At 41.2% G+C, this 24,678-nt stretch overlaps 1 protein-coding gene across 2 annotated transcripts in view; it reads right to left on the reverse strand.

Annotated features, from left to right (window-relative positions):
* Window positions 1-12,266: 12,266 nt before the first annotated feature.
* Window positions 12,267-24,678, reverse strand: part of KNG1 (kininogen 1) — a 23,280-nt gene continuing 10,868 nt past the window's right edge. Inside the window, exons 5-11 of one of the 2 annotated variants that reach the window (XM_004382248.2) lie at window positions 24,300-24,407; window positions 21,173-21,257; window positions 20,146-20,318; window positions 17,031-17,138; window positions 16,824-16,910; window positions 14,900-14,983; window positions 12,267-12,920 (exon numbers count right to left, since the gene is read on the reverse strand). In XM_004382248.2, the coding sequence (XP_004382305.1) occupies window positions 12,840-12,920; window positions 14,900-14,983; window positions 16,824-16,910; window positions 17,031-17,138; window positions 20,146-20,318; window positions 21,173-21,257; window positions 24,300-24,407 (726 nt within the window). In that variant the 3' untranslated portion in view covers window positions 12,267-12,839. The remainder of the gene's footprint in view (window positions 12,921-14,899; window positions 14,984-16,823; window positions 16,911-17,030; window positions 17,139-20,145; window positions 20,319-21,172; window positions 21,258-24,299; window positions 24,408-24,678) is intronic. The other variant, XM_004382249.2, reaches the window with a different exon arrangement.

Consider the following 24,678-nt stretch of genomic DNA (forward strand, 5'->3'; position numbering starts at 1 on the left):
CTGTAAACTTTCACCTAAAGCACAATTAAAAAAAAAAAAAAAAAGAAGTGGTAAAGAGACAAAAGGCCACCAAACTTCTTAAACTGGAAAGCAAATGGAAAAATGATGACAAAATTAGCAGATGGGGGAAAGCTTAGTTCTAAACTAAGGTTGTTCATAAGCAACCTCATTTATGCTCAGAAATTGGTAGCAGCACATACCTTTGGATGTGCAAGATATGAAACCAAAACATGAACACAGGTTGATTGTTGTTAGGTGCCATCAAGTAAATTTTCAACGCATAACAACCCCATGTGACATGGATGTGACAGAGTAGAACTGCTCCGTTGGGTTTTCTAAGCTGTGATTTTTACAGGAGCAGATCACCAGGTCTTTCTCTTCTAGAGCGGCTGGTTGGGTTCAAACCACCAACCTTTTGGTTAGTAGCCAGATGCTTAGCCATTAAGCTACCAGGGTTCCTTGAAAAAGTAGTTAGATTTTGGGAATTCCTCTCCGTACACCATGCAATTAGGCAACTTCCCTTCCACTCTCGTGAAGTCTACAGGTTTATTCCCTGAAAATGTGAAATAAAAGGTCTCTGGGTTGAAGGCCCTCATGAAGGTACACTTGCAGTTTGGTGGTCAATGTAGAGAACTGGTGTTTTACTGCCTCATATAGTCAGATTTTTGTGGGGCCCTGGTGGCACAGTGGTTGAGAGCTCAGGCAGCTAACCAAAGGTTGGCAGCCCAAATTCACCAGCTGATCCTTGGAAACCCTATGAGGCAGTTCTACTCTGTCCTATAGGGTCACTATGAGTTGGAATCTACTTGAAGGCAACAGGTTTGGTTTCAAGGGGTTTATAGTTAGATTTGGGGAAGGGCCATGTCAGCACTCAAGGGTCTACCTACGACCACATAAAGAGTTTTTTGCTGTGCCATAGTGATTTACTTTTCTGTTCTATTTGCAAGTACACCATTGGGGCTGGCCGACACCTACAGTGGGAATATACTGGCCGACCTACTCTGCTTCCTTTGGGGCCAAATCAAGGGTTCTGTTTTGGCCATATTAAGTTAGACATTCAAGTAGTGATGTTGAGTAGGTAGTTGTATATATGTGGAGAGATCAGGGCAGAAGATCTCAATCTGAAAGTCCTTGGTATATATAGATACTAGCATTTTAAAACATTGGACTAGATGATAGCACTTAGGGAGTGATGTAGAATTTTAAGAGACGGGGGAGTGATTGGAGCCCTGATGGTGTAGTGGTTATGAGCTCGGCTGTTAACAAAATGGCGGCAGTACGAATCCACCAGCTGCAACTTGGAAACCCTATGGGGCAGTTCTACTCTGAGTTGGAATTGACTCGATGGCGATGGGTTTGGTGTTTTTTTTGGTTTGGGTAGTGACTAAGTTCAGGGGCATTCAGCATTTAAAAGTCAGCAAACGAATAGTAGCCCACGAAGAAGACGGAGGAGGAGAGGTCCGTGAAGTAGGATAAAAACGAGAAGATTGTGACAAACCAAGAGAATAGTTTCAAGAGAGAGTGTGCAACTGTTCAAATGCTGTTGAAAGGTTGAGTATATGACTACTCAGAATTGACCACTGGATTTTCAAGGTGGATGTTATTGGTGACCTTGACTGGGGCAGTTTCAACTGTAGGGATGAGAGCTTGATGAGTGTGGGTAGTAGTGACCAGTATGATCTGAAAAGAAATACTCAATCCAGTTGCACACCTATACTTACGATCACATAAAAATATTAGTGTAAGCACTAATAACTTAACTGACTTACAAGCCAGGTGCTTAGAATTTTAGAACTTCCATTTAATTTAGCATTTTGTAAAAATAACTTCTCTCTCTCTGGTGAACTGAAGTGCCATGTTTGCGTTCTTATTTCTCACATAGTAAAACCGGAGAACAAAGATAGCTATCTTTCACATGCAAAATACGGAAAATAACAAGTTATTCGAGCAAGGATGGCGGGACTACGTCTCACATACTTTAGACATATTATCAGAAGGGATCTGTCCCTGGAGGAGGACATCGTGCTTGGTAAAGTAGACGGTCAGCGAAGGAGAGGAAGACCCTCCATGAGATGGATTGACACAGTGGCTGCCACAATGGGCTCAGGCATCACAACGATTGTGTGGATGGTGCGGGACCGGGCAGCATCTCGTTCTGTTGTACACGGGGTGGCTATGAGTCAGAACTGACTTGACAGCAACGGGTTTGGTTTGGTTTGGTAATTACATAAACTCAGATTATTTTTTACTGAAGTATTTTAAAGGTAATATGGAAACCCTATAAATCTTTATTAAAACAATATCTTAAAGCCTTTTCCATTAGAAGGTGGTGTTTTTATAATTAATCATTTTACAAATGAAAGAAGACCTGGAGTCTCCGGCAGTTGGCTTCTCATTTCCTTTTTATGACGACTAAGTGTTGGTTGGGTGTGAGCTGGCCCATCTCTATTCTTTAGTTTGTAATTTGAGGGTTGTCAGGTCATTAAATGAAAGCTAAATGTTCCTTTTCTCATTTGAAAACTTTGAGAGTGTTTATATTAGAGATGGGAGCCTTGGTGGCACAGTGGTTAAAATGCTCAGCTGCTAACCAAAAAATCTGCGGTTCGAGCCCACCAGTCACTCTGTGGGAAAAAGATGTGGCAGGCTGCTTCTGTAAAACTCTGTCCTATAGGGTCGCTGTGAGTTGGAATGAAAGTTAAATTTTCCTTTTTCTCATTTAAAAACATTTCTGAGAGTGTTTATATTAGAGAACAATAGAAGTACTGTTTAAACTTTTATGAATAATTGAGTTATCTTTATATTATAATTCATGGTTTTGCTTTTATTCTGGTCAGATATAGCCTTACCTTTCATCTAAACTTAAATTTTCCAATTGAAAGTCACTTTTCCGACTCAAAACCCCTTCGAAGGCTCAATCTTCTGAAGACTAACTTCTTCAACCTATTTGATGCATTTCTGTAAGTCACAAGGTATAATTTTTCTGTTCAGCACCTGTAAACAGGGTGACAGCAAAGAATTTACCTTTTCTTCCCATCCTGGAGAGTTTTTCTTCAGGATTAATGTGTCACTTTTCTTGCAAATAGTTTAAGGTCTTTTCACTGAGATTCATTTAGTGCCTTAGTGGTCTTTTGAAACCAATCCCAGGAGACCCATTAAGTTTGAGATACTTTAAAAAACAAAACAACCCATTGCCACAGCATCGATTCTGACTCCTAGAGACTATGAGTCCCTGCGAGTCACTTTACTGGTCCTGATTTTTCTAATTGCCTCTCTGGGTGAGTCATATAATTCAAAGGTCTCTTCCAAGACATGTGCTCATCTTCTGTCATTTGTGGCGTATCCACACGGAAGTCGTCCAGGAACAGAAAGCTTTTACTACTGGTGTTGTTTTCAGGGGGCATCAGGTTGACTCCAACTCATGGCAACCTTATGTACAACAGAAGGAAACACTGCCCAGACCTGCGGCATCCTCACAATTGTTGTTATGTTTGAGCCCATTCTTGAAGCCACTGTGTCAATCCATTGCGTTGAGGGTCTTCCTCTTTTTCACTGACCCTCTCCTTTACCAAGCATGATGCCCTTCTCCAGGGATCAGTCCCTCCTGATGATATGCCCAAAGCAAGCAAGTCGAAGTCTTGTCATCCTCCCTTCTAAGGAGGGTTCTGGTGGCACTTCCTCCCAGACACGTTTGTTCCTTCTTTATTGAAGGCTTCAGAAAGGCTGGAAAGCCTGTGGGGTCCTAGAGCAGGGCTTTCACTCAGAATGAAAGAAATCACAACCAGATAACAAAGGAAACTATTAAACTTGCAGGCAAACTGATATTTTACGGAAGTCCGGTAAGAACAAGAAAAACAAAGAGGGAAGGCAGGGAATGCATTCATTTATAAGAAAAAGCACATTGTCTCAGCTGACTCGGGCTTCCCATGAAGACCTGCACCGAGACATTTATCCTCTAGGGGGCAGCAGTTTCCTGCACACTAGAAATGGTGTCTTCCTCTGGTAAAGAGTTGGGCCTTGGGGCTCTACTGAATCTAGAATTTCACAAAGAATCCTCAGCCACCTGAAAGGATAAAAAATTTAAGTTGAATCAGCTGTTAAATGTAGAAATACTTGTTCAGCAAGTAAGGAACGTTAATTCCTCTTTCGAGTCAGACACTAGTGACTCAAAGATAAGTCTCCACCTACTTTATAGCTCCACACTTGGGAAGGTCAGCCACAAGGCAATAAATACAATAGCAGCAACAACAAGTAGCACAGCTGTTGACTTTTCTGACCCACTGTAGTTTTTCAGCCGTGTATCATTATTAAAAACTACTCACATAATTATTATTGTAAAAGAATTTATGGGAATAATATTTGAAGACAAAAAAATGGTCATGATATACGCTGAATAAAAAATACAGGTTACATTCTGTATTGACAGCATAATTCCCCTTTTGGGATACATATACATACAGATATTTGGAGAAAACATTTCTGGAAAGTTATAACCAAAATTTCAACAACTGACTCCTTTGGCTGGTGAGATACAGTGATTTTTCTTTTTTAAAAAATTTATTTCTTCTTCACATTTTTCCCATCTATTCTAAACTTCACATACTAAACATTAAAGTATGTAATAAAACATACTCATCTGAGAGTTTGTTGTACTGTGGTGGCTTGCGTGTTGCTGTGATGCTGGAAACTATATCACTGGTATTTCAAATACCAGAAGGGTCATCCATGGTGGATAGATTTCAGCAGAGATTCCAGACCAAGACAGACTAGGAAGAAGGATCTGGCAGTCTACATCTGAAAAAAATTGGTCAGTGAAAACCTTATGAATAATAGTGGAACTTTATCTGATATAGTGCCGGAAGCTAAGCCCCTCAGGTTGAAAGGCACTCAATATACAACTGCGGAAGAGCTGCCTCCTCAAAGTAGAGTTGACCTGAATGACATGGATGGAGTCAAGTTTTGGGGGCCTTCACTGTGGCATGACTCAGAGAAGAAACAGCTGCAAGCATCCATTAGTCATCGGAACACGGAATATACAAAGTATGAATCCCGGAAAATTGGAAGTTGTCAAAAATGAAATGGAACGCTTGAAGATCCATACCCTAGGCATTAGTGAGCTGAAATGGACTGGTACTGGCCATTTTGAATTGGACAATCCTATGGTCTACTACACGGGGAATGACAAATTGAAGAGAAATGGCATCACATTCATCATCAAAAAGAACATTTTAAGATGTATCCTGAAGTACAGCTCTGTCAGTGATGGGATAATTTCCATACCCCTACAAAGAATACCAGTGAATACTGTTATTATTCAAATGTATGCACCAACCACTAATACCAAAGATGAAGACGTTGGAGATTTTTACCAACTTCTGCAGTCTGAAATTGATCAGACATGCAATCAAGATGCATTGATAATTGCTAGAGATTGGAATATGAAAGTTGGAAACAAAGATAAAGGATCAGTAATGGGAAATATGGCCTCGGTGATAGAAATGACACATGAGATCACATGGTAGAATTTTGTAAGACCAGTGACCTATTCGTTGGAAATATCTTTTTTTAACAACATAAACCAGGAATTTACACGGACCTCACCAGATGGAATACACAGGAATCAAATTGACTATCTGGGGAAAGAAATGATAAAGAAGTTCAGTATCATCAGCCAGTACAAGCCCAGGGGCCGACTTCGGAACAGAAGATCCATTGCTCATATGCAAGTTCAAGTTAAACTAGAACAACATAAAACTGGATAATTAAGACTAAAAAAAAGAATAGAGAGGGCCTCAATCAGTTGTCCTCAACCTTGGATACATTTGAATCAATGGAGAACTTTTGAAAAATACTGATACCCAGGACTTGCCCCAGAAATTTGAATTCAAGTGATCTGGAGTATGTTTTAACAGCTCCCTGTTGTTGTTACAGGGTGCCACTGAGTAATTTTTGATTCAGAACCACCCCATGTGACAGAGTAGAACTTCCCCATCAGGTTTTCTTGGCTGTAATCTTTAAGGAAGTAGATTGCCAGGTCTTTCTTCCATGGAGCCTTAACCATTGGCTCAAGCAGGGTCCCTTCATAACTCCCTAAGTGGTTCTAATGTGCAGCCAAGGTTGAGAACCTGTGGAAGCGAAAACGGGAGAGTAGAAAAGAGGCAGCCACTTGATACTAGTGGATTGCAACATTTGAATCCTGAGTGTGGCTGCAAAGGCAAAAAAGGAATGCATGCTGTGCTACATATGTGTCATTGTCTGACAAAGCATTCTGCCCCACCCAGGGCTAAACTCTGTATGTCCTAGTGACGTAACAAGAAAAAACAGAAACAAAACCTGTTGCCAACAGCAGATTCCGAACCATGGCACCCCCATGTGTTACAGAGTACAGCTGAGCTCCCCAAGGTTTTCTTGGCTGTAATTTGGTGTGTGTGTGCTTTCGGTGGAAGTATACAGAGCAGATTAGTTTCTCATTAAACAATTAATACACATTTTTTTTGTGATGTTGGTTGCCAACCCTGCGACGTTTCAACACTCTCCCTTTCTCCACCTTGGGTTCCCCATTTCCATTCGTCCAGCTTTCCCGTCTCCTCCTGCCTTCTCGTCCTTGCCCCTGGGCTGCTGTGCTCATTTCATTTCCTAGACGTGGTTGAACTGTGTGTGATATTGTTGGTTTTATGGGCCCGTCTAATGTTTGGCTGAAGGGTGAGCCTCAGGAGTGACTTCGTACTGAGTTAGAAGGGTGTCCAGGGATCATACTCTTGGGGTTTCTCCAGTCTCCGTTAGACCAGTAAGTCAGGTTTATTTTAATTTTAATTTCTTTTTGTGAATTTGAATTTTGTTCTACATTTTTCTCCAGCTGTGTCTGGGACCCTCTATTGCGATCCCTGTCAGAGCAGTCAGTGGTGGTAGCCGGCACCATTTAGGTGTGCTGGACCTGGTCTAGCGGAGGCTGTGGTAGCTGGGGTCCCTTAGTCCCTTGGACTAATCTTCCCTTGTGTCTTCCCTTGTCTTCATTCTCCCTTGCTCCAGGCAGGGTGTTGGCTGTAATCTTCATGGAAGCAGACTGCCAAGTCTTTTTCCATAATCTGCTGGGTGTGTGCGAACTGCCAGTCTTCCAGTTCCTGTTGCCGTTGCGTGCCGTAAAGTGGATTCTGACTCACAGCGACCCTATTTGATACAGCAGAACTGCCTCGTAGGCGGTAATTTTTACTGAAGCAGACTGTCACATCTTTCTCCCAAGGAGCGGCTGAGGGGTTCAAACTGCTGACCTTTTGGTTAGCAGCCGAGCGCTTAACCTCCGTGTCACCCGGGGACCTAATGTAACAATGTTGATGTTGTTAGTTGCCCTCAAGTCAGTGCAGATTCATGGTGACCCCGTGTGTACGCAGAGTTTCTACTTCAGAAGCAGATCACTAGGCCTTACTTCTGAGGTACCTCAGGGTGAGTTTGAACCACCAACCTTTCAGTGAGGAGTACAGCACGTAACCATTTGCACCACCCGGGGACTTCCAGTGTACCAATAGCTACCCTTGATTGAGTGCTTACTGTGTGCTAAGCATGATGCCAATTACAGGGATTAGCTCTTCTAACTCTCACACCACACCTATGTGGTGAGTATACTATTAACCTTGTATTTCAGATTAATAAACTGGGGCTTTGAGAAATTAAATAAATTTCCAGCTTTTGGACTCAGGCAGTCTAACTATAGAACCCTGGTCCTTAACCATCTCACTGTATTTCCTCGAATAACAATACACTGGGCAATACTTCCAGTTCCTGCCACCTGACTGTCAGCTTATCCTGCTGTGGTGGCTTGTGAGTTGCTGTAATGCTGGAAGCTGTGCCACCAGTATTTCAAATACCAGCAGGGTCAAATCCATGGTGGACAGGTTTCAGTGGAGCTTCCAGATTAAGACAGACTAGGAAGAAAGGCCTGGTGATCCACTTCTGAAAGTTAGCCAGTGAACACCCTACAGATCACAACAGAACACTGTCTGACTTGTTTGCTTTGGACACCTTACTAGGAGGGATCAATCACTGGAGGAGGACTTCATGTTTGGTGATGTAGAAGGCCAGCGAGGGTGAGGGACGTCCTTGGGGAGATGGACGGGCACAAGAGCTGCAATGATGGACTTGAAAATGCTGGTGAGTGTGAGAAGGACGCAGGACCGGACAATGTTTCTTTCTGTTGTGCGTAAGATGGCCATGAGTCGGAGTCAACTCAGCAGCAACTATCTATCTTTCTTTCTCTACATCCAACGACAGTTTTGCAAAAGAAAGAATGATGTCCAAATGGAGATTCTTGTGAAATAAAGGTTGGAGGTAGAGCATTAAATAATTTAACAAAAGCATTTTTGCAAGGTTTTGAGAGAGTATTTTTTATTCTGATCATCTAACTTATTAGAGTCGGCCCTCCGTACTCGTGGGTTCCCCATCCATGGATTCAACCAGCCATGGACCAAAAATATCTGGTGTCGGGGGAGGCTGGGAGCAAGTTCCCAAAAGCAAAACTTGAATTTGCCGTGCCCGAGCACTATGCTAAACCCGTGCGAATGAAGGGATGTGTAGCATCCCCTGCTGTAGCCTCCCCCGTTTCACAGCTCCTCAGTCTCTCCAGCACTCATTGTTGGAGCATTGTTCACCTAGCATCCTGTCATTATTCCCTAAACAATACGGTATAACAACTATTTACGTAGCATTTACATTGTATTAGCTATTATAAGTAGTCTAGAAATGATTTAAAGTATACAGGAGGATATGCATGGGTCCTATGCAAATACTAGGCCATTTTATATAAGGGATGACTGCATGAGGACCAACACTGGGGCTTCTGGGAGAATGGGTAATTACCATATCTGATGGGTCCTCTCAAGTCCTTTCGTAGAAGCCTTGGGGAGGTCCGGCCTCTTCCACAAGGTAAGGCCCCACAGCACCAGCAAAAGGGTGGAGCAAGGATGCAGGAGAGACTGGCAGGAGGCCAGCAAGGTGGGTCCTACTGTGAGTTGAGACATTTGGAGCCAGACTCAGAAGCAGGAAGTAGAGGGTAGGGAAAAAAACAATGAAGGCATCATGCTTGAGGAGCTAGGCCAAGACAATGTGAGGAATGTGGGTCGGACTGGACAATGGGAAATTCCTGCACTGAAAAGTAGTACAAACCGATGAAGCGATGGGCTTCCAGAGCCAACGTCATAAACACTGGGTGTGCCTTTAACTCAGGAGTAGGGGGAGGGTGCAGATATTTTAAAAGCCGGAAACGTAGGTGCTGAGTCACAGGAAGCTCGTGACTGTATTATCTACCCAAGGCCGCTAGTGGAAATGCTTCATGTTTTGACTGCAGTGAGAACTGTTGGCTTCATCTACCCCTTCTGGATGGTTATGCTCCCGTTAAAATGGGACCAACACTGCCCTGTTTCCTGTCTCCACTCACTCTAATCAACGGTGGCCAGAATCTTCAAAACAATCGGTCTCCAACACTTCTTCTTCTCCTGCAAATATTTATTATCTCAAAGTTTCTGTGGTCAGGAATTCAGGAGCAGCTTAGCAGAGTGGTTTGGGTGCAGGATCTCTTGAGAGGCTGGAGTTATCTGAAGGTTTGACTGGGCACATACTTCTTTTATCATAGCTCAACTTAAGAACTGTAAATGGCACCCTACTGCCTAAGCCGGCTGCCATCAAGTCAACTCTGACTCACGGCGACCCCATGTGTGTCAGAGTAGAATTGTGCTCCATAGCATTTTCAATGACCGATTTTTCAGAAGTAGATTGCCAGGCCTTTCTTCTGGGTGCACTCAAACTGCCAACCTTTCAGTTGGCAGCTGAGCGTGTTCACCAGTTGCACCACCCAGGGGGTCCTCCTACTGCCTGCTTCAGTCTTAACTCCCAGTTTAGCTTCATTCTGCCTTTCCTAGCTGGTCCCTCCACCCCTGCAACGCCTTCCTGTCCCATTGGCAAGGTCTGCTCACTGCTCCAAAAGGTTCACGGTTTGGATTAGGTCTCTGTTCCCTGTGCTTTTAGTCTTGACTTCTGTCTTAGTCATCTAGTGCTGCTATAACAGAAATACCACAAGTGGATGGCTTTAACAAAGAGAAATTTATTCTCTCACATGCTAGGAGGCTAGAAGTCCAGACTCAGGGTGCTAGCTCCAGGGGAAGGCTTTCTCTCTCTGTCAGCTCTGGAGGAAGGTCTTTGTTATCGATCCGCCCCTGGTCTAGGAGCTTCTCCGCTCAGAAACCCCGGGTCCAAAGGACATACTCTGCTCCCAGGACTGCTTTCTTGGTGGCATGGGGTCCTCATGTCTCTCTGCTTGCTTCTCTCTTTTATATCTCAGAAGAGATTGGCTTAAGACACAGCCTAATCTTGTAGACTGAGTCCTGCCTCGTTAACATAACTGCCTCTAATCCCACCTCATTAACATCCTAGAGACAGGATTTACAACACATAGGAAAATGAATCAGATGACAAAATGGTGGACAATCACACAGTACTGGGAATCATGACCTCACCAAGTTGACAGATATTTTTGTGGGACACAATTCAATCCATGACAACTTCCCAAGGTGATTGTAAGCTCTTTGAGGGAAAGGATTTATGTCTTTTTAAATTTATCCCTTTTCTCCTCAGGACTTAGTGCTAAGCATATGGTAACCAGTTGTCATGGATTGAACTGTGTCCCCCAAAAAATGTGAGTAGCAGCTTGGCTAGGTCATGATTCCCAGTATTGTATGATTGTGTTATCTGATGTGATTTCCTTATGCGCTGTAATCTCTACCACTATGAAGAGATTATATATGATCTCCTCATGTGTTATAAATTCTATCACTGTGATGAAGTTATACTGATGAGGTTGACAAGATTAGTGTCTTAATGCAATCTCTTTTGAGATATAAAAGAGAGAAGCGAGCAGAGACACATGGGAACCTCATACCACCAAGAAAGCAGTGCTGGGAGCAGAGCGCGTCCTTTGGAGCTGAGGTTCCTGCGCAGAGAAGCTCCCAGACCAAAGGAAGATTTATGACACAGACCTTCCTCCAGAGCCAACAGAGAAAGCGTTCCCCTGGAGCTGATGCCCTGAATTTGGACTTGTAGCCTAGTGGACCGTGAGAGAACAAATTTCTCTTTGTAAAGCCATCCACTTGTGGTATTTCTGTTGGAGCAGCACTAGATGACCAAGACACCAGTCAAAGCCCGCTGCTTGACTCAGTTATAGTTTACACGGAACAGTAGTCAGACCAGCATCAGCCACAGTTAGATACCTAATAAGGACTTTTGGATTGAGATCATGATGATCTCAAAATCAGAACTTATCTTGGTGTGTTTTTTTTCTAACAGTAATATCGATAATAAAAGCCTCAGGATGACCTGGTGTAGTGGAGTTCAAAAGGGATGAGTTTGAATGCCAGCTCTGTCACTTATTAACTGTGTGACCTGGGTAGGACATTGTGACTCACTGTTTCTTCATTGCACAAGAAAGACGATCGGGGGGCCTCCGAGTGGTATGAAGAAGATTCGGTTACACACCTAAAATTAACATTCTAGCACACTAAATGGCTGTATTAGACATTCAATAAGTGTTTTTATTACAGAAATGTTGAAGACTCTATCATTTTTTATCCTATAGGTTTTCTATTTTTCTCCTTGTACCCAGATCAGAAATACCATTTCCAATTTTCTTTAAACTCTTTTGAGGTTAGATATTTTCTGATAATGAGAAGTTGGTAGACGTCATATGAACAAAGCAGCCTTTTTTTTTTTTTCTTTCTTTTTTTGTAATCTGTCTGGATTATAAAAAGCAATAATAAAATAAGCCAAATTACTCATAGCTTTGGGCTGAGAATGAGGATAAAAAGGGAAGAAGAGAAGGCACAGAGAGAGTGCTTAGGTTGCTGGTAGAAATATGGTCCACTAACCCTCGATTTAGAAGAGTCCTGGTGGCACTGTGGTTAAGCACTCAGCAGCTAACTGAAAGTCAGAGGTTTGAACCCACCAGCAGGAGAAAGATGTGGCAGTTAGTTCCCTAAGGGGCAGTTCTATTCTGTCTTGTAAAGTCTCTGAGTTGGACCTGACTCAATGCAATAGGTTTTTTTTTTTTAACCCTTAATTTAGAAGGTCCCTGGGTAGCACAAGAGTCCTGGTGGCTCAGTGATTAAGAGTTCAGCTGCTAACCAAAAGGTCAGCAGTTCAAATCCACCAGTTGATCCTTGGAAACTCTATGGAGAAGTTCTACTCTGTCCTATATACAGGGCTGCTATGCGTCAGAATCAACTAGACAGCAGTGGGTTGGGTTGGGTTTGGGTGGCACGAGCTATTTGTTTGATCTTCTGCTAACCTAAAGGTTGGTGGTTCGAACCCTCCCAGTGGGGCTGTGGGAGAAAGTCCTGGCGATCTGCTTCCGTAAAGATGACAGCCAAGAAAACTCTATGGCGCTGTTCTACTCTGCAACATGTGGGGTCACCATGAGTCAAACTCAACTCAACGGCGACAGGTAAGTCTTGATTTAGCGCCTGTGATGAGATCTTGGCGGTAGGAAAACCCCGTTATAGGGTTCCTGCTTTGGCTGGAGAGGCCCAGACTTGGGCTATGAGCCCTGTGACAGAGCTGGGGCGCCGGCTCTCTGGGCAGCTTGAATTTGCTGCAGGATGGACATGGCTGAAAGGAGGAGACCACTGTGAATTAACCAGGAGTGAGAACATCAAAACGGAACTTTATTTCACCCAGGAACAGAAGGATAAGATGGCATTCTTCTCTATTTAAATTCCTTATCCCATCTTCTTGTCCTTCTACTCAGGGCTGCTGTCAGAGGCTGTTGGCGCTGTGGTGCCAGGCATGAAGCTTCTGCCACCGGGTCAAGAGACCTCACTCTTGGGTGCTGGCTCTGCCCCTGCCTTCGGGGGTCGGCCCTTGTACTCGCAGGGCCTTAGGTGCCTCTGTAAGTACAGTAAAGCTCCATTAATCTGATACCGTCGTTCAATAAAGACAGAGAAGCAACCGGTTGACGAGGCGAGACTTTTTCCTGCCATCACTGCTTCTTTATTTAAAAGTACAGATAATATTTGAAATGAAATAAAAACTCGGAAGCTTAAATGCATAAAATAAATTGAAGTAGCAGTGACACACACAGCCAAAGGCGAATGCAGCTGTTTAAAGCCACTTCTTGTTTCTCCAGGCACAAGAACAGCGAGGTTATAAAATGCATGCCTTTCTTGCACCATAACACAATGAAAAGCAAATCGTATTAATCCCTTTTGCAAAAGTCAATGGTCTGCAACATGGTAGCAAAAAGGCAACTCAAGGATAAAGCGAGGCTAGAGAGGAATTTTCTTACAAAATTTCTGAACAAGGTTTGCGTCCCATCCCATGATATTTTCTTGTCAATTTAAAAAAAAAAGTTGCTTAGCAAATATGTCTCTGTACTACTTCCTCTACTTTCCATCCTCAGCACTCATCTCAGAGCTTCTGAAATCTAAGGATTACCCAACCTGGCCTTGCTAACAAATAAACAAATTGAATGTTCCTACTGGAAAGCCCTGTTGCAGAGTAGTTAACGAGTAAACAGAACTTAACTGACTTATGAGAAACACCCAGAAAAGGAAATATCAGAGCAGCTTTGCCCAATGGGAGTAACTCTGTAAGAACCCTATCCCATTTTGGAAACAGAAAGTTAATTAATTTACTTCCCCCTTCCTTCCCTCTTGTCTGTCTTTCTTATTATCCTTCTTTGACCTCTGAAGCTTTGTATTATTTTCCCCCATGAAGAAGCTCAGCATTCAGGCATTTGATGCCTGTGATGGTTACATGTGTTCAGGGACCAGGTGCCACCATTTACTTGGAACGTAAAGAACCTTTCTATGAAAACGGATGATGTTGGTTTTAAGGTACACATTTGCTATCGGAAAAGCACATAGCAGCAGTAGGCCATGAGGCAAATTAGTTTATCCCTCTTCTGTGCTAGCTTAGAAAACTTGTGAGGAGGACTCAGGATGGATTTGGGATTCTGCACACAGTTTTATGGAGTCCATAGAGACTGACAGCTTGCCAACTGGGAGTCTCGCCACTTCTCTCTGGGCTGTTGTGAAGTTTCATGGGCTTTGGTGCATTATATCAGGATATTTGTGTTTGGATAATGGGGAGAAGGGCTGATAAAGGGCTAAGGAAATGCTCAGGGCTGCATAAATTAATAAAGAACATCAGAGAGATCAAAATCATGAAATTCTTTCATTTCCGCGATTGGATTCATCCCATTAACTGGCTTCCAGGGGCGTCCGGGACACTTGGGGGAGGTTGTTTCTGGAAAATCAGATATCAGGTTAAATGAAAGTCTATTTGGTTCTATTTGGATGTCAGGGATCCAGTCATCATCATTCTCTGTGGGAGGTGGTTGTGTATTAGGCATCCCAGTTGCAATGAGATCTGAGTCCCGTAAGTCAGAAAAGGTAACTGCTCTGCCTGGCTGGTCTAGGGAAGGGATGGGTGTAGGCCTTTCTGTCTTCTCTTGTGCCTGCGCAGAAGGTGGGGTACTATCTTCAGAAGAGCTCGCCAAATGCTCTGTTTTCCAACCATTGTGCTTTCCATTGTTTTTGCCTTTATTTTTATATTTTCCATGGCCATGTCCAGGCTCATGTTTATGTCCATGGGCTAGGCCACGTCCCCTTTGATGTCCACGGCCAAGACCATGTCCCCTTTGGTGCGCAAGACCATAGTCAAGTTCCTGTTGGTGTCCATGGCCAAGGCCATGTTCCCTTTGGTGCCAATGGCCTTGGTCATGCTTATGTTTATGGCCATGGACAGTGCCAGGTTTTGGTTGCTCTCCATGGCCCCTGCCATGCCCACCAATGGGTCCTTGTTCTTTTCCTGGATCCCGCTCTTCATCTTGTACAGGTACCATGGAAGTGTGGGGTGGACTTACAGTTGTTACTTCTCCTGTTTCCGCGTTTTTCCATGATACTGATCGGAAAGGTGAAAAACCTGGAGGCCTTTTCCTCAATGACTCCTAACAGGAAATATTAAGACGAATGCATTACAGCGAAAACCACACTATCAATGAAGAGGGAAGGGACTGAGACCTGGCAACGTTATCTTGGTTTGCAATGGGGCAGGTCTTTGCCAGTGTTTAATATTAGATTATATCCCAGATTCTTTCCTCTTTTGATTAATTTTTAAAAATTTGCAGACATTGATTATTGCTCTTAATAATACTCTAAAATAACCTAGAGAGTTTTTTTCTTCATCTGGAAAAAACAGATGGTTGAACTACAAAACCTCTAGGGTATCTTCTCAGTTTTAACAGCCTGTGATTTTGTAAGTCCATTGCACACTATTTCTTAATTAACACTATATCTATGAACATAATTACTGCTTTTATCCTAAAAGGCCCTAAGAAGCTTTACAAACTGAATATACAGGGAGTCTATATCCATAATCAGTTGGTTGGGCTTAAATACATTAGAATGTATTCACAAGCTTGAAATGTAGCCTTTGGACAGTGTTTCTGCTAGACTGTATTCATATCTACACATGGCAAAAACCTAAGATAGGAAAAAAGGGAGAAAAAGTAACTTGCATTGAAGGATGTGGAATTGTGGGTTGTTTCTACCTATATTTGCACTACCTTCGAGAATGATGCTTGGAGCAGTGATCAGTGGTGGAAAAGCCATGTGCTCTGGAGTCAAACAGGAGCCCTGGTGGCGCAGTGGTTAAGAGCTATGTCTGCTAACCAAAAGGCTGGCAGTTGGAATCCACCAGCCACTCCTTGGAAACCCTATGGGGCAGTTCTACTCTGTCCTATAGGGTCACTATGAGTCAGAATCGACTTGATGGCAACTGGTTTGGTTTGGTTTGGTTTGGTTTGGAGTCAAACAAGCCAGAGTCCACTAGTTGTCAACATCATGGTAAAGAGGATGGGCTCTGATTTGACCTAGATTTGCATCGAGCACCATTACTTATATTGGCTGTGTGACCTTGGGCAAATTACTTGAGCTTCACTATTGCCATGTGTAAATTAGAAATTCTAACAGCACCCATCTCAAAAGGTTATAATGAGGACTAATGGAAAATGTGTGTGAAAGGACAGGTACAGAGGAAGGATTTGATAATATTATTGTTCACTCTGGAATCTCAGAGTCGTTCTAATTTTTAGCCTCTCATGTTTTCTCAGCCTTGACAAAGGGGAAAGGATTACTTACCTCCCAAGGTTCTTTTAAGAATTTAAAAATCATCATGTAAACTAATGCTTCTCAAACGTTAAAGTGCAGATTCTGATTCAGTAGGTGTGGTGTAGGATTCCCTAGGTGGTGTAAACTTTTAATGACTCCTCTGCCAACTGAAAGGTTGGAGGTTCGAGTCCACCCAGAGGCACCCTGGAAGAAAGGCCTAGCAATCTACTGCTGAAATATCAGGCCATTAAAAACCCTATGGAGCGCAGTTCTACTCTGACACACATGGGGTCACCATGAGTTAGAGTTGACTCCCCGGCAACTGGTCAGTCCCCTGTGAGGTCTGAGATTCTGCATTTTCACAAGCTCCTGGGATGTGAGCAGAAGGAAGGAGCTCGTTCGTGTGTTAGCACCCTACAGAGAGGACCACACGTCACAGAATCAAGAGCCTACGGAAGCCTCAACCGGACATGTCAGTTTGTGAGGGAGGATTAAGAGGACTGTTGCACTCTTTTAGCCATATGAAAGAGAAGCCAGCACAGAAATATGAGATTTCTTCCCATTCTAAAAAGATAGTTGCCCCCAATTCATTTCACAAAAGCTTCATTTTCAACCTCAAAATATGGCTTTTCAGAATGAGCAAAACTAACCCCCAGCAGACTGTAATAGACATCATACCATTACCAGCGGTCGACAGTTGACAGTAGGGTAAATTTTTTTCTCCCAAGGTACCTCAAGAACATCTGCATCACATTCTAGAGCTTTCTATCCGTGAAAATGGAAAGCAAAAGAGAAAACTGTTATTCATGAGATGCTTGAACAAATGACTCTTTAAAAATCAAATAGATTTCCAGGGAATAAGTAGACAGTCTCATTACTACTCACTCCAACTTCCTTGATCTCACAAGTACTGGTCAGTTCTTCATTTTTTTCCTTGAAACAATTGGTTTCTCTGGCTATGAAAGCAATAGAAAATTTCCTTCCAGCCACCACCTGGAAAATTAATTAGCACAAAGTAGGTGCTTAATAATTTGTGTAATAAGTGACATATTTTTACTCTAAGGATTTTTAAGGAGGAATCTTGAAATTTTTATTTATACACTGACCACATGAAAGTTACATGTGAAAACTATCAATATTTGACAACAAAACTTTCAGGTTGTATACATGTTTAAACTATTTGGCCGTTGATGGGTCTCAATTTATTTCCTAAATGTGATAATATTAAGAAGAAGAGAAGAAAAGAAGGCTATAATTTTAATTTTTTCCCGAGTTTTCTTGTTCAACAGCTGCAAAATTCACTAGTAATTCAGGGGCTGCAGTTGTAATGGACTCTAAGTCTCGTAGGAAGAAAAATGTAATAAGCATTTACTTTAAACATGCCTTGTCCTGCCAAATCTTTCAGAGAAATATTGGTTTTGTATCATGGTAGAAATTATATGGAGGAAATAAAGTGATTAGGATAATCATTTGTGTTTTCTAGCTTGCTTCTCTTAATTTTTTTTTAATATTAAGAAATTATTTTAATCTCTAGCAACAGTTGTAATCATTACACATTGTTATCTTTCATTAACCTTGGGGCTCAGTTTCTCAACCAAATTATTCAACACTTAGTTCTAGGATTTACATTTTTATGTGTGTGTGGGGGGGAGGTGTTATGCAGCTATTTATTAAAAAGAATGCATGAGATCTATATTTACCGGCTTGTATGGATGGCCATTATTGAAAAAGGGAAGTTGGGGTAATGGTGTTATCCCATAAAGGAAACCACACATTCTTCCCTATCTCTATGTTGTTGAGAGGACGGAGAAAGTCGTGTTAGGAGGAGGGTGGGGAGAAAAAAAGTCACAAGAAAAAGTAAATTCCTCTTCTACCTTCTCTGGCACTGTTTTGCTGGATGGTAAGTACAGTTAAAATTTTAAGAAGGATTTAATAAATGACTTTTAAAAATCTAGGTGTGTGTGGAAGTTGGGGCGGAAGGTTCCAAAGAGATTTTTAAAGGGTATGCTTTGGTGATCATAAATTCTCTTGCTCATTTCAGAGAGCACCTTAATCCAATCTTTCTTTCTGACATTAAAGTTGATCAATATAATTTTGTCTAAGAAAGTTGACAATATATGACACAACCACAGCTAAAGGCTCAATTCTACCCAGGGTCCCAAAGAGAGAAATGAAATAAACCTAGTAATACCTTCCATTCAAGGACCTCAAGATGACACCCGCCTCATCATCATTATCAAGTATCATTCTTACTAGAAGTCTTCCTGCTTAAACTCAACTCATCCTGCCCAAATTTTAGTTTTAAAGTAGAGAATATCATATAGCAATATAAATTCTGAATGGATTTAAAAAAATTTAAATTAACAAAATAAACTAGCGATATGTAAATAAATACTCATCAGCTCTCAGGATGAGGAAGGCCTTTCTTAGGTGAAAAGCAAAGGAAGGAAGGGAAAATTTTGATTATACAAAGATGAAAACTGATTCTCAAAACTCATGATGAATAAAGTAAAAAGGCAAAAGACAACCTGGGGCAAAACATGATGGAGGGCCAGTATGCTTATGCATATAAAATCCAATACCACAATAAAAAAAAATAGGCAGACTTTCGGGAGCCATGAAGGTTGGATGAACCCCCAAAACTATTGCCCTGAGATAATCTTTAAACTTTAAACCAAAAATATCCCTTGAAGTCTTCTTAAACTCAAACAATAGTTAACTTTAACTAGTAAAGAATATCTGCCTTGAGCATTGGGCTCTTTTAAGAGCTATCTATATAGAATCAAATTGACAACAGCAACTCAAAATTAGATAGGAGAGTTAGGGGGCAGTGAGTTTATATCAATGGGGGAGGAACAATTTGGAAAAGGAAGGAGAGAATGGTTGCAATAACATGAAGAATGTAATCAACGTGACTGAATTGTACATGTAAAAATTGTTGAATTGATGTATGTTCTGCTATGCATATTCTCAACAACAGGAACAGAAAATGAAATTATAAAAAAAATGGACAAAGGACATGAATAGAGATTTTAGAGAAGGAGTTAAAATGGTCAATAAGCTTGAAAAAATGTCTAATTACATTAATAACCAAAGATATGCACATTAAAAAAGCAATGCAATATCATTTTAAATCTTTAATGGAGGACAACCAGAAGCTCCATGAGTGGAACTCTCCTGGATCCATGCGCCTTTGAATTTAACCTGCATCCTTTTGTTGTAATAAACTATAACCGTGAGTATAATAGCTTTCAGTTTGTTCTGTACTTCTAGCAAATTATTAAGCCTGAGGGTGGTCTTGGGGACCCCTGAACTTGCAAGAACATTCATAGGAGGGAAAGACACCCAGGCAGAGGAGATAGTGGGAAAATGACATGGGGATAAGGTGATATGGAGAGAGTCTGGACAATGGTAGACTAACTGATGTGGCTGAGCCCAAGGCACTAGGTGATTTTATAATAAAAGATAAGTCTAGAAAGGCATAGGCTAAGTCTTGCTTTTCCTAACCCTGAATTTTATTAATTATGTAATAGTTGCATAATAGTATTTATATAGCATTTTAGAGTTTGAAAAGTGATTTTACACACATTTCTTACTTGATCCTGTACAGATAGAAAATTGAGAGAATATTTTAAGTGACTTGTCTAAGATTGGAAACCCTGGTGGTGTAGTGGTTAAGAGCTACAGCTGCTAACCAAAAGGTCGGCATTCTGAATCCACCAGGCACCCCTTGGAAACTCTATGGGGCAGTTCTACTCTGTCCTATAGGGTGGCTATGAGTTGGAATAGACTCGATGGCAACGGGTTTGGTTTTTTTTTTTTTTTTTTTGTCTAAGATCACATATCAAGCATGCAGTGAGGTTGGGACTTGGGTTCAGATCGACCCAATCCCATTCACCAGGTTTGCTGTCTTCCAGTCTGGAGCCAAGACTAGCAGCAACGTTAGTTAGCGATTGCTCACAGGCTGTAGCATCACTACTGTGTGGTGTAATTTACAGACCTGTACTGTTGCGTTTTTCACACTGTCGATCTTGAAATAGAAAGGTTCGTTATTCTCTGCATTAAGCTTTGCAATGGAATGATTTAAAGCCTCCTTCAGCTCCGGGCTGTCGACAGCTATCTCCATGGGGCAGCCAGGGCAAATCTTGGTAGGTGGCGGTACAAATTCCTCTGCTGAAAGAATCCGATTTTAAGTCAGTGTGTGCACGGAAAGGGCAGCCTAGCCTAGCACCTCTCCTGGACACGCCACAGCTTCCATGTTTTTAGAGGGTTAAGTGGCAACCAGAAGGGCCAGCTGTGAGTGGGAGAAGGTGGTCTATCTGGCCTTCACCTTCCTGCTTCCACTCCCCTCCTCAGAGCCCAGTGTGTTTAGGAAAAGCTGTCAGTGACTCAGGCATGCAACACTTCTGAGTTTTTGCATTTTTGGTAGAAATTGTGTCAAGAGCAATGTCTAACTTAAAAGACTGACTCTCTAACGGGGAACATTCAAAGTCCTACGGCCCTGATGAGCAGCCAGCATCAAAAATGCTTCTCATTGCCCAATGTACACAAATGACTTTCAGGTATGAGATAAGCCAGCTCTTTTTTATTTTTCGTGATAAGCCAACTCTTGTTAAAAGAAATACTGACTTGGCCATACTCACACTATCTCCCTTCCTCCCCATTATCACATGCAGAAAAGACATCTTTAATGGGAAGGATTTTATTCGGGAACAGTTCCAAATGAGATACAGTCCTCCCCAACTGATTCCACCTGACTGAGGCACATCTTGTGCACAGGGATGATCAGCTGGCATTGTACTAGAGGCCAGCTTTGCCCAGAGGAAGTACATTTTCCCTCTGTTGCCACAGTCCCTTCTGGTCACTTGCAGAGCAGCCTCAGAGGACATGTCCTCTGCAAGCTCCATGAGTTACATAGACTCTGTGGCGTACCGTGGGAGGCAAAACACGGTTCATCTGAAAAGAGCCAGCCAGCTGTCTGGGACCAACCTTCCACTACTGGAGCCCCAGCCTGTGTTGCCCCATACCTGGGTAAAGGTCACAGTTCTGTGTGAAGGAAGCAATTCTTAGCTGAGGATCCACGTATGCAGTGCCTCTACATTCACCGGAATCCTGGTTTTTGAAAAGTATGTAAGTGCATAATTTTAAAACGCTCTTGAGAAGCTTTAAACTAAACAGCTAGTACAATTAAACATCAGACATCAGCTTCCCAAATCATTGCATAGGAGAAAAAAGAAACAAAACACAGTCTAACTGCAACAGAGAGAATGAGAAACCATGAGGTAATAACATTAATAACAAGAGAAACACATACAGTAACACCCAGAGGCATGATATGAAATGACAAGAATACCCAGAATAGAAATAATTACCATGTAAGTCAATGGGTAAAATTGTCTCATAGTCAGGCAAAGCCTTTCAGAATTAAATTAAAACCAAAATGAATTTATCGCAGCTTCAGGAAACACATAATAAAAATACAAAGAAAGCTTAACAATAAAAGATGAGCAAAGCTATATCAGGGGAATATGAACCAAAAAAAAAAAAAGAAACTAGACCATTAATGTTGGATAAAGTAAAATTCAAGGTAACCAAAAAACTGTAAAAGTGGTAAAAAAAAAAATATATATATATATAACTTTACGTTTTTAAAGGTACAGTCTATACGGTATGGAATCAAGAGACATAAAATTAGACATACAACATGGGTGGAAATACTTTGTGGTGGGAAAACTTTCTATAAATCTAAGACAGGCCAAATGGATAAAAAATAAATAAGGTCAGAGGAGACTTTAATAATAAAGAATATTTGTTTAAATAGCTTTCTAATTGCATCAAACCCATCGCCGTTGAGTTGATTGCAACTCACAGTGATGTTATAAGACGGAGCAGAACGCCCCAGAGGGTTTCCAAGGCTGTAATCTTTGGGGAAGCAGACGGCCACGTCTTCCTCTCGAAGAGCGGCTGGTGGGTTCAAACTGCCGACATTTCAGTTAGCAGCCGAGAGCTTAACCATTCGTGTAACCAGAACTCCTTGGGAATATAAGCATACCTCCCTAATTAGTTGGAGTCTTCCTTGGATAAAGGAAAAAAGGAAAACAAAAATGAGAATTTCTCAAAACATCGCCAGAGCAGCATTGGGCATTCATCTGTGGCGTTGTTTGCTTTCATAGTTTAAAACGAGAGAAAACAGACAAAACAACACCTCGGTGTTTACCTCAATAAGTTAGAAAGAAAAGAATAATAAACAGCCTTACACAAAACAAGAAGGAGTCAACAGTCAAGGTAAAAGCTAAACTAAAGATTAGAAAATAGAAAGCACTTGCATTAGTCAATAAATCCAAATGATCATTTTTGGGATAAGGAGAAAAAACCAAATACAAAAGAAAGGTAATACAACAAAAGACACAGAAGTATAAGAATATAAGAGAATATTATGAACAAGTGGATCTAGTTGAAAATATCAAAGAAATGGATACTTTTCCGGAAAACTATAAATGACCAACACTGACTTAAGGACAACAATAACAAAAATCTTGAATGGAACAACGGCCGAAGAAGAAGAAGAGAAAGCTGTCATCACTCTGAACTTCCACCTCACACCTCACCTCCAATCAGCCTAAGCAGTATCATAAGTAAGTTATTTTTAAAATTAAAGAAATATACCATTTCCTTGCTATATAACAAATTGGTTCTGAATATTGAAAAGAATGGCAAGCTACCAACTCATTCTATAAAATTACAACCTGGTACCAAAATTGGAGAAGGTAGGGTCCAGAAGACTGTAGACCACTTTGACTTATAAATGTAGATGCAGAATTTTTAAATAAACTACGAATAGAATCCAAATGCATTTTTAAAGAATAATCAATACTTAACAAATAGGGTTCAATCTCAGAATCTAAAGATTACTATTAGGAAAGTTGTCAAAACACCATACTAATCAAATATATGATATTTCAGTATATGTTTTAAAGAATTTGCTTATTAAAACAAAACAAAGCAAAATAACCGAACTCCTTAAAGAGCAAGAGGGCAAGAATGCTTCCGTAATATGATAAGGAATGTCTATCTGGAACCCACGGCAAATATTACCCAGAATAACAAAATTCTAGAGGCTCCCCAACAAAGTTAGGAACAAGACACAAATTCTTGCAAAAACTGTTCTTTCAAAAAATATCTCTGGAAATTTGAGTCAGTTAAATGCGGCATATAATGAAAAAGCAAGCCTTGGAAAACAATAGATGAAAGTTTCCTTTTCATGAGATATTAGATACCTAGGAAGACAAAGAGAATCAATAGAAACCTGTGAGAATTGATCAGTGAGTTCACTGTTGTTGCTGGATATAAGGTAAGTATAAAAAAAGGATGGAGCCCTGGTGGTGCAGTGGTTAAGCATTTGGCTGCTAACCAAAAGGTCAGCAGTTCGAATCCACCAGGTGCTCCTCAGAAACCCTAAGGGGCAGTTCTTCTCTGTCCTATAGGGTCGCTATGAGTCGGAATTGACTCGACAGCAAAGTTTTTTTTTTTTTTAAATAAAAAATGATAGATTTTTATTTAATGGAGCACTGGTGGTGCAGTGATTAAATGTTTGGCTGCTAACCAAAAGGTCGGCAGTTCGAATCTACCAGCCACTCCTTGGAAACCCTATGGGGCAGTTCTACTCTGTCCTGTAGGGTCACTATGTGTTGGAATCGACTCGATGACAATGGGTTTTGTTTTTTGGTTTTGGTTTTTATTTAATAGTAGTAATATTAACAACAACAACAAAAAAAAAAAAAAAAAACAGAAAGGAAGAGATTTAATTCCTAATAGTAATAACGAAAACAACCAAACAAAACAAAAAACTAGGAATAACTTTAGTGATAAATGTGCTGGGTATATAAAGAAAATTACAGACGGTTAGAAATATAAAATAAAACTCGACTAATAGAAAGGCACAGCAAGTTCTTGACAGAAGAGAAAAGGGTTTTCTAGGCTGTAATCTTTATGTAAACAGATCACCAGGCCTTTCTTCTGTGGTGCTGCTGAGTGGCTTTGAACCGCTAGCCTTTATATTTAAAGTAGTCAATTGCTAACTGTTTGCACCACCCACACCTGTAAATACCTAAGCAAAATACTAGGAACTTTATAATTAGATTATTGCATACTTACACCATTCAAAAGGGATTTGCAGTCAGGAGTTAAGAATGGAAAATTCTCCTTGGAACAATTAGTTTGCACAACTGAGTAGGTAATTTCATAGTTCCATCCAGCTACCACCTGAAACAATTTTTGGATTGAGTATTTAAAGGGCAGTTTAAACATGACTCACAGTGAGATACAAATAACCATGTTATGAGGAGTTTAGAACACTGACTGGCATGTAATAAGTGCTCAATGGGTTTTTTTTTTTTTTTTGATATTATTATTATTACTAGGCAAAAGTCATTACCAGATGAGTGGCCATCTAAGATACTCCACTGGTCTCATCCCTTTGGGAGCAAGGGAGAATGAAGAGAATAGGATACAAGGAAAAGATTAGTCCAAAGGA

This window comes from Trichechus manatus, unplaced genomic scaffold (genome assembly GCF_000243295.1).
Source record: "Trichechus manatus latirostris isolate Lorelei unplaced genomic scaffold, TriManLat1.0 scaffold00092, whole genome shotgun sequence".
Classification (NCBI taxonomy): domain Eukaryota; kingdom Metazoa; phylum Chordata; class Mammalia; order Sirenia; family Trichechidae; genus Trichechus; species Trichechus manatus.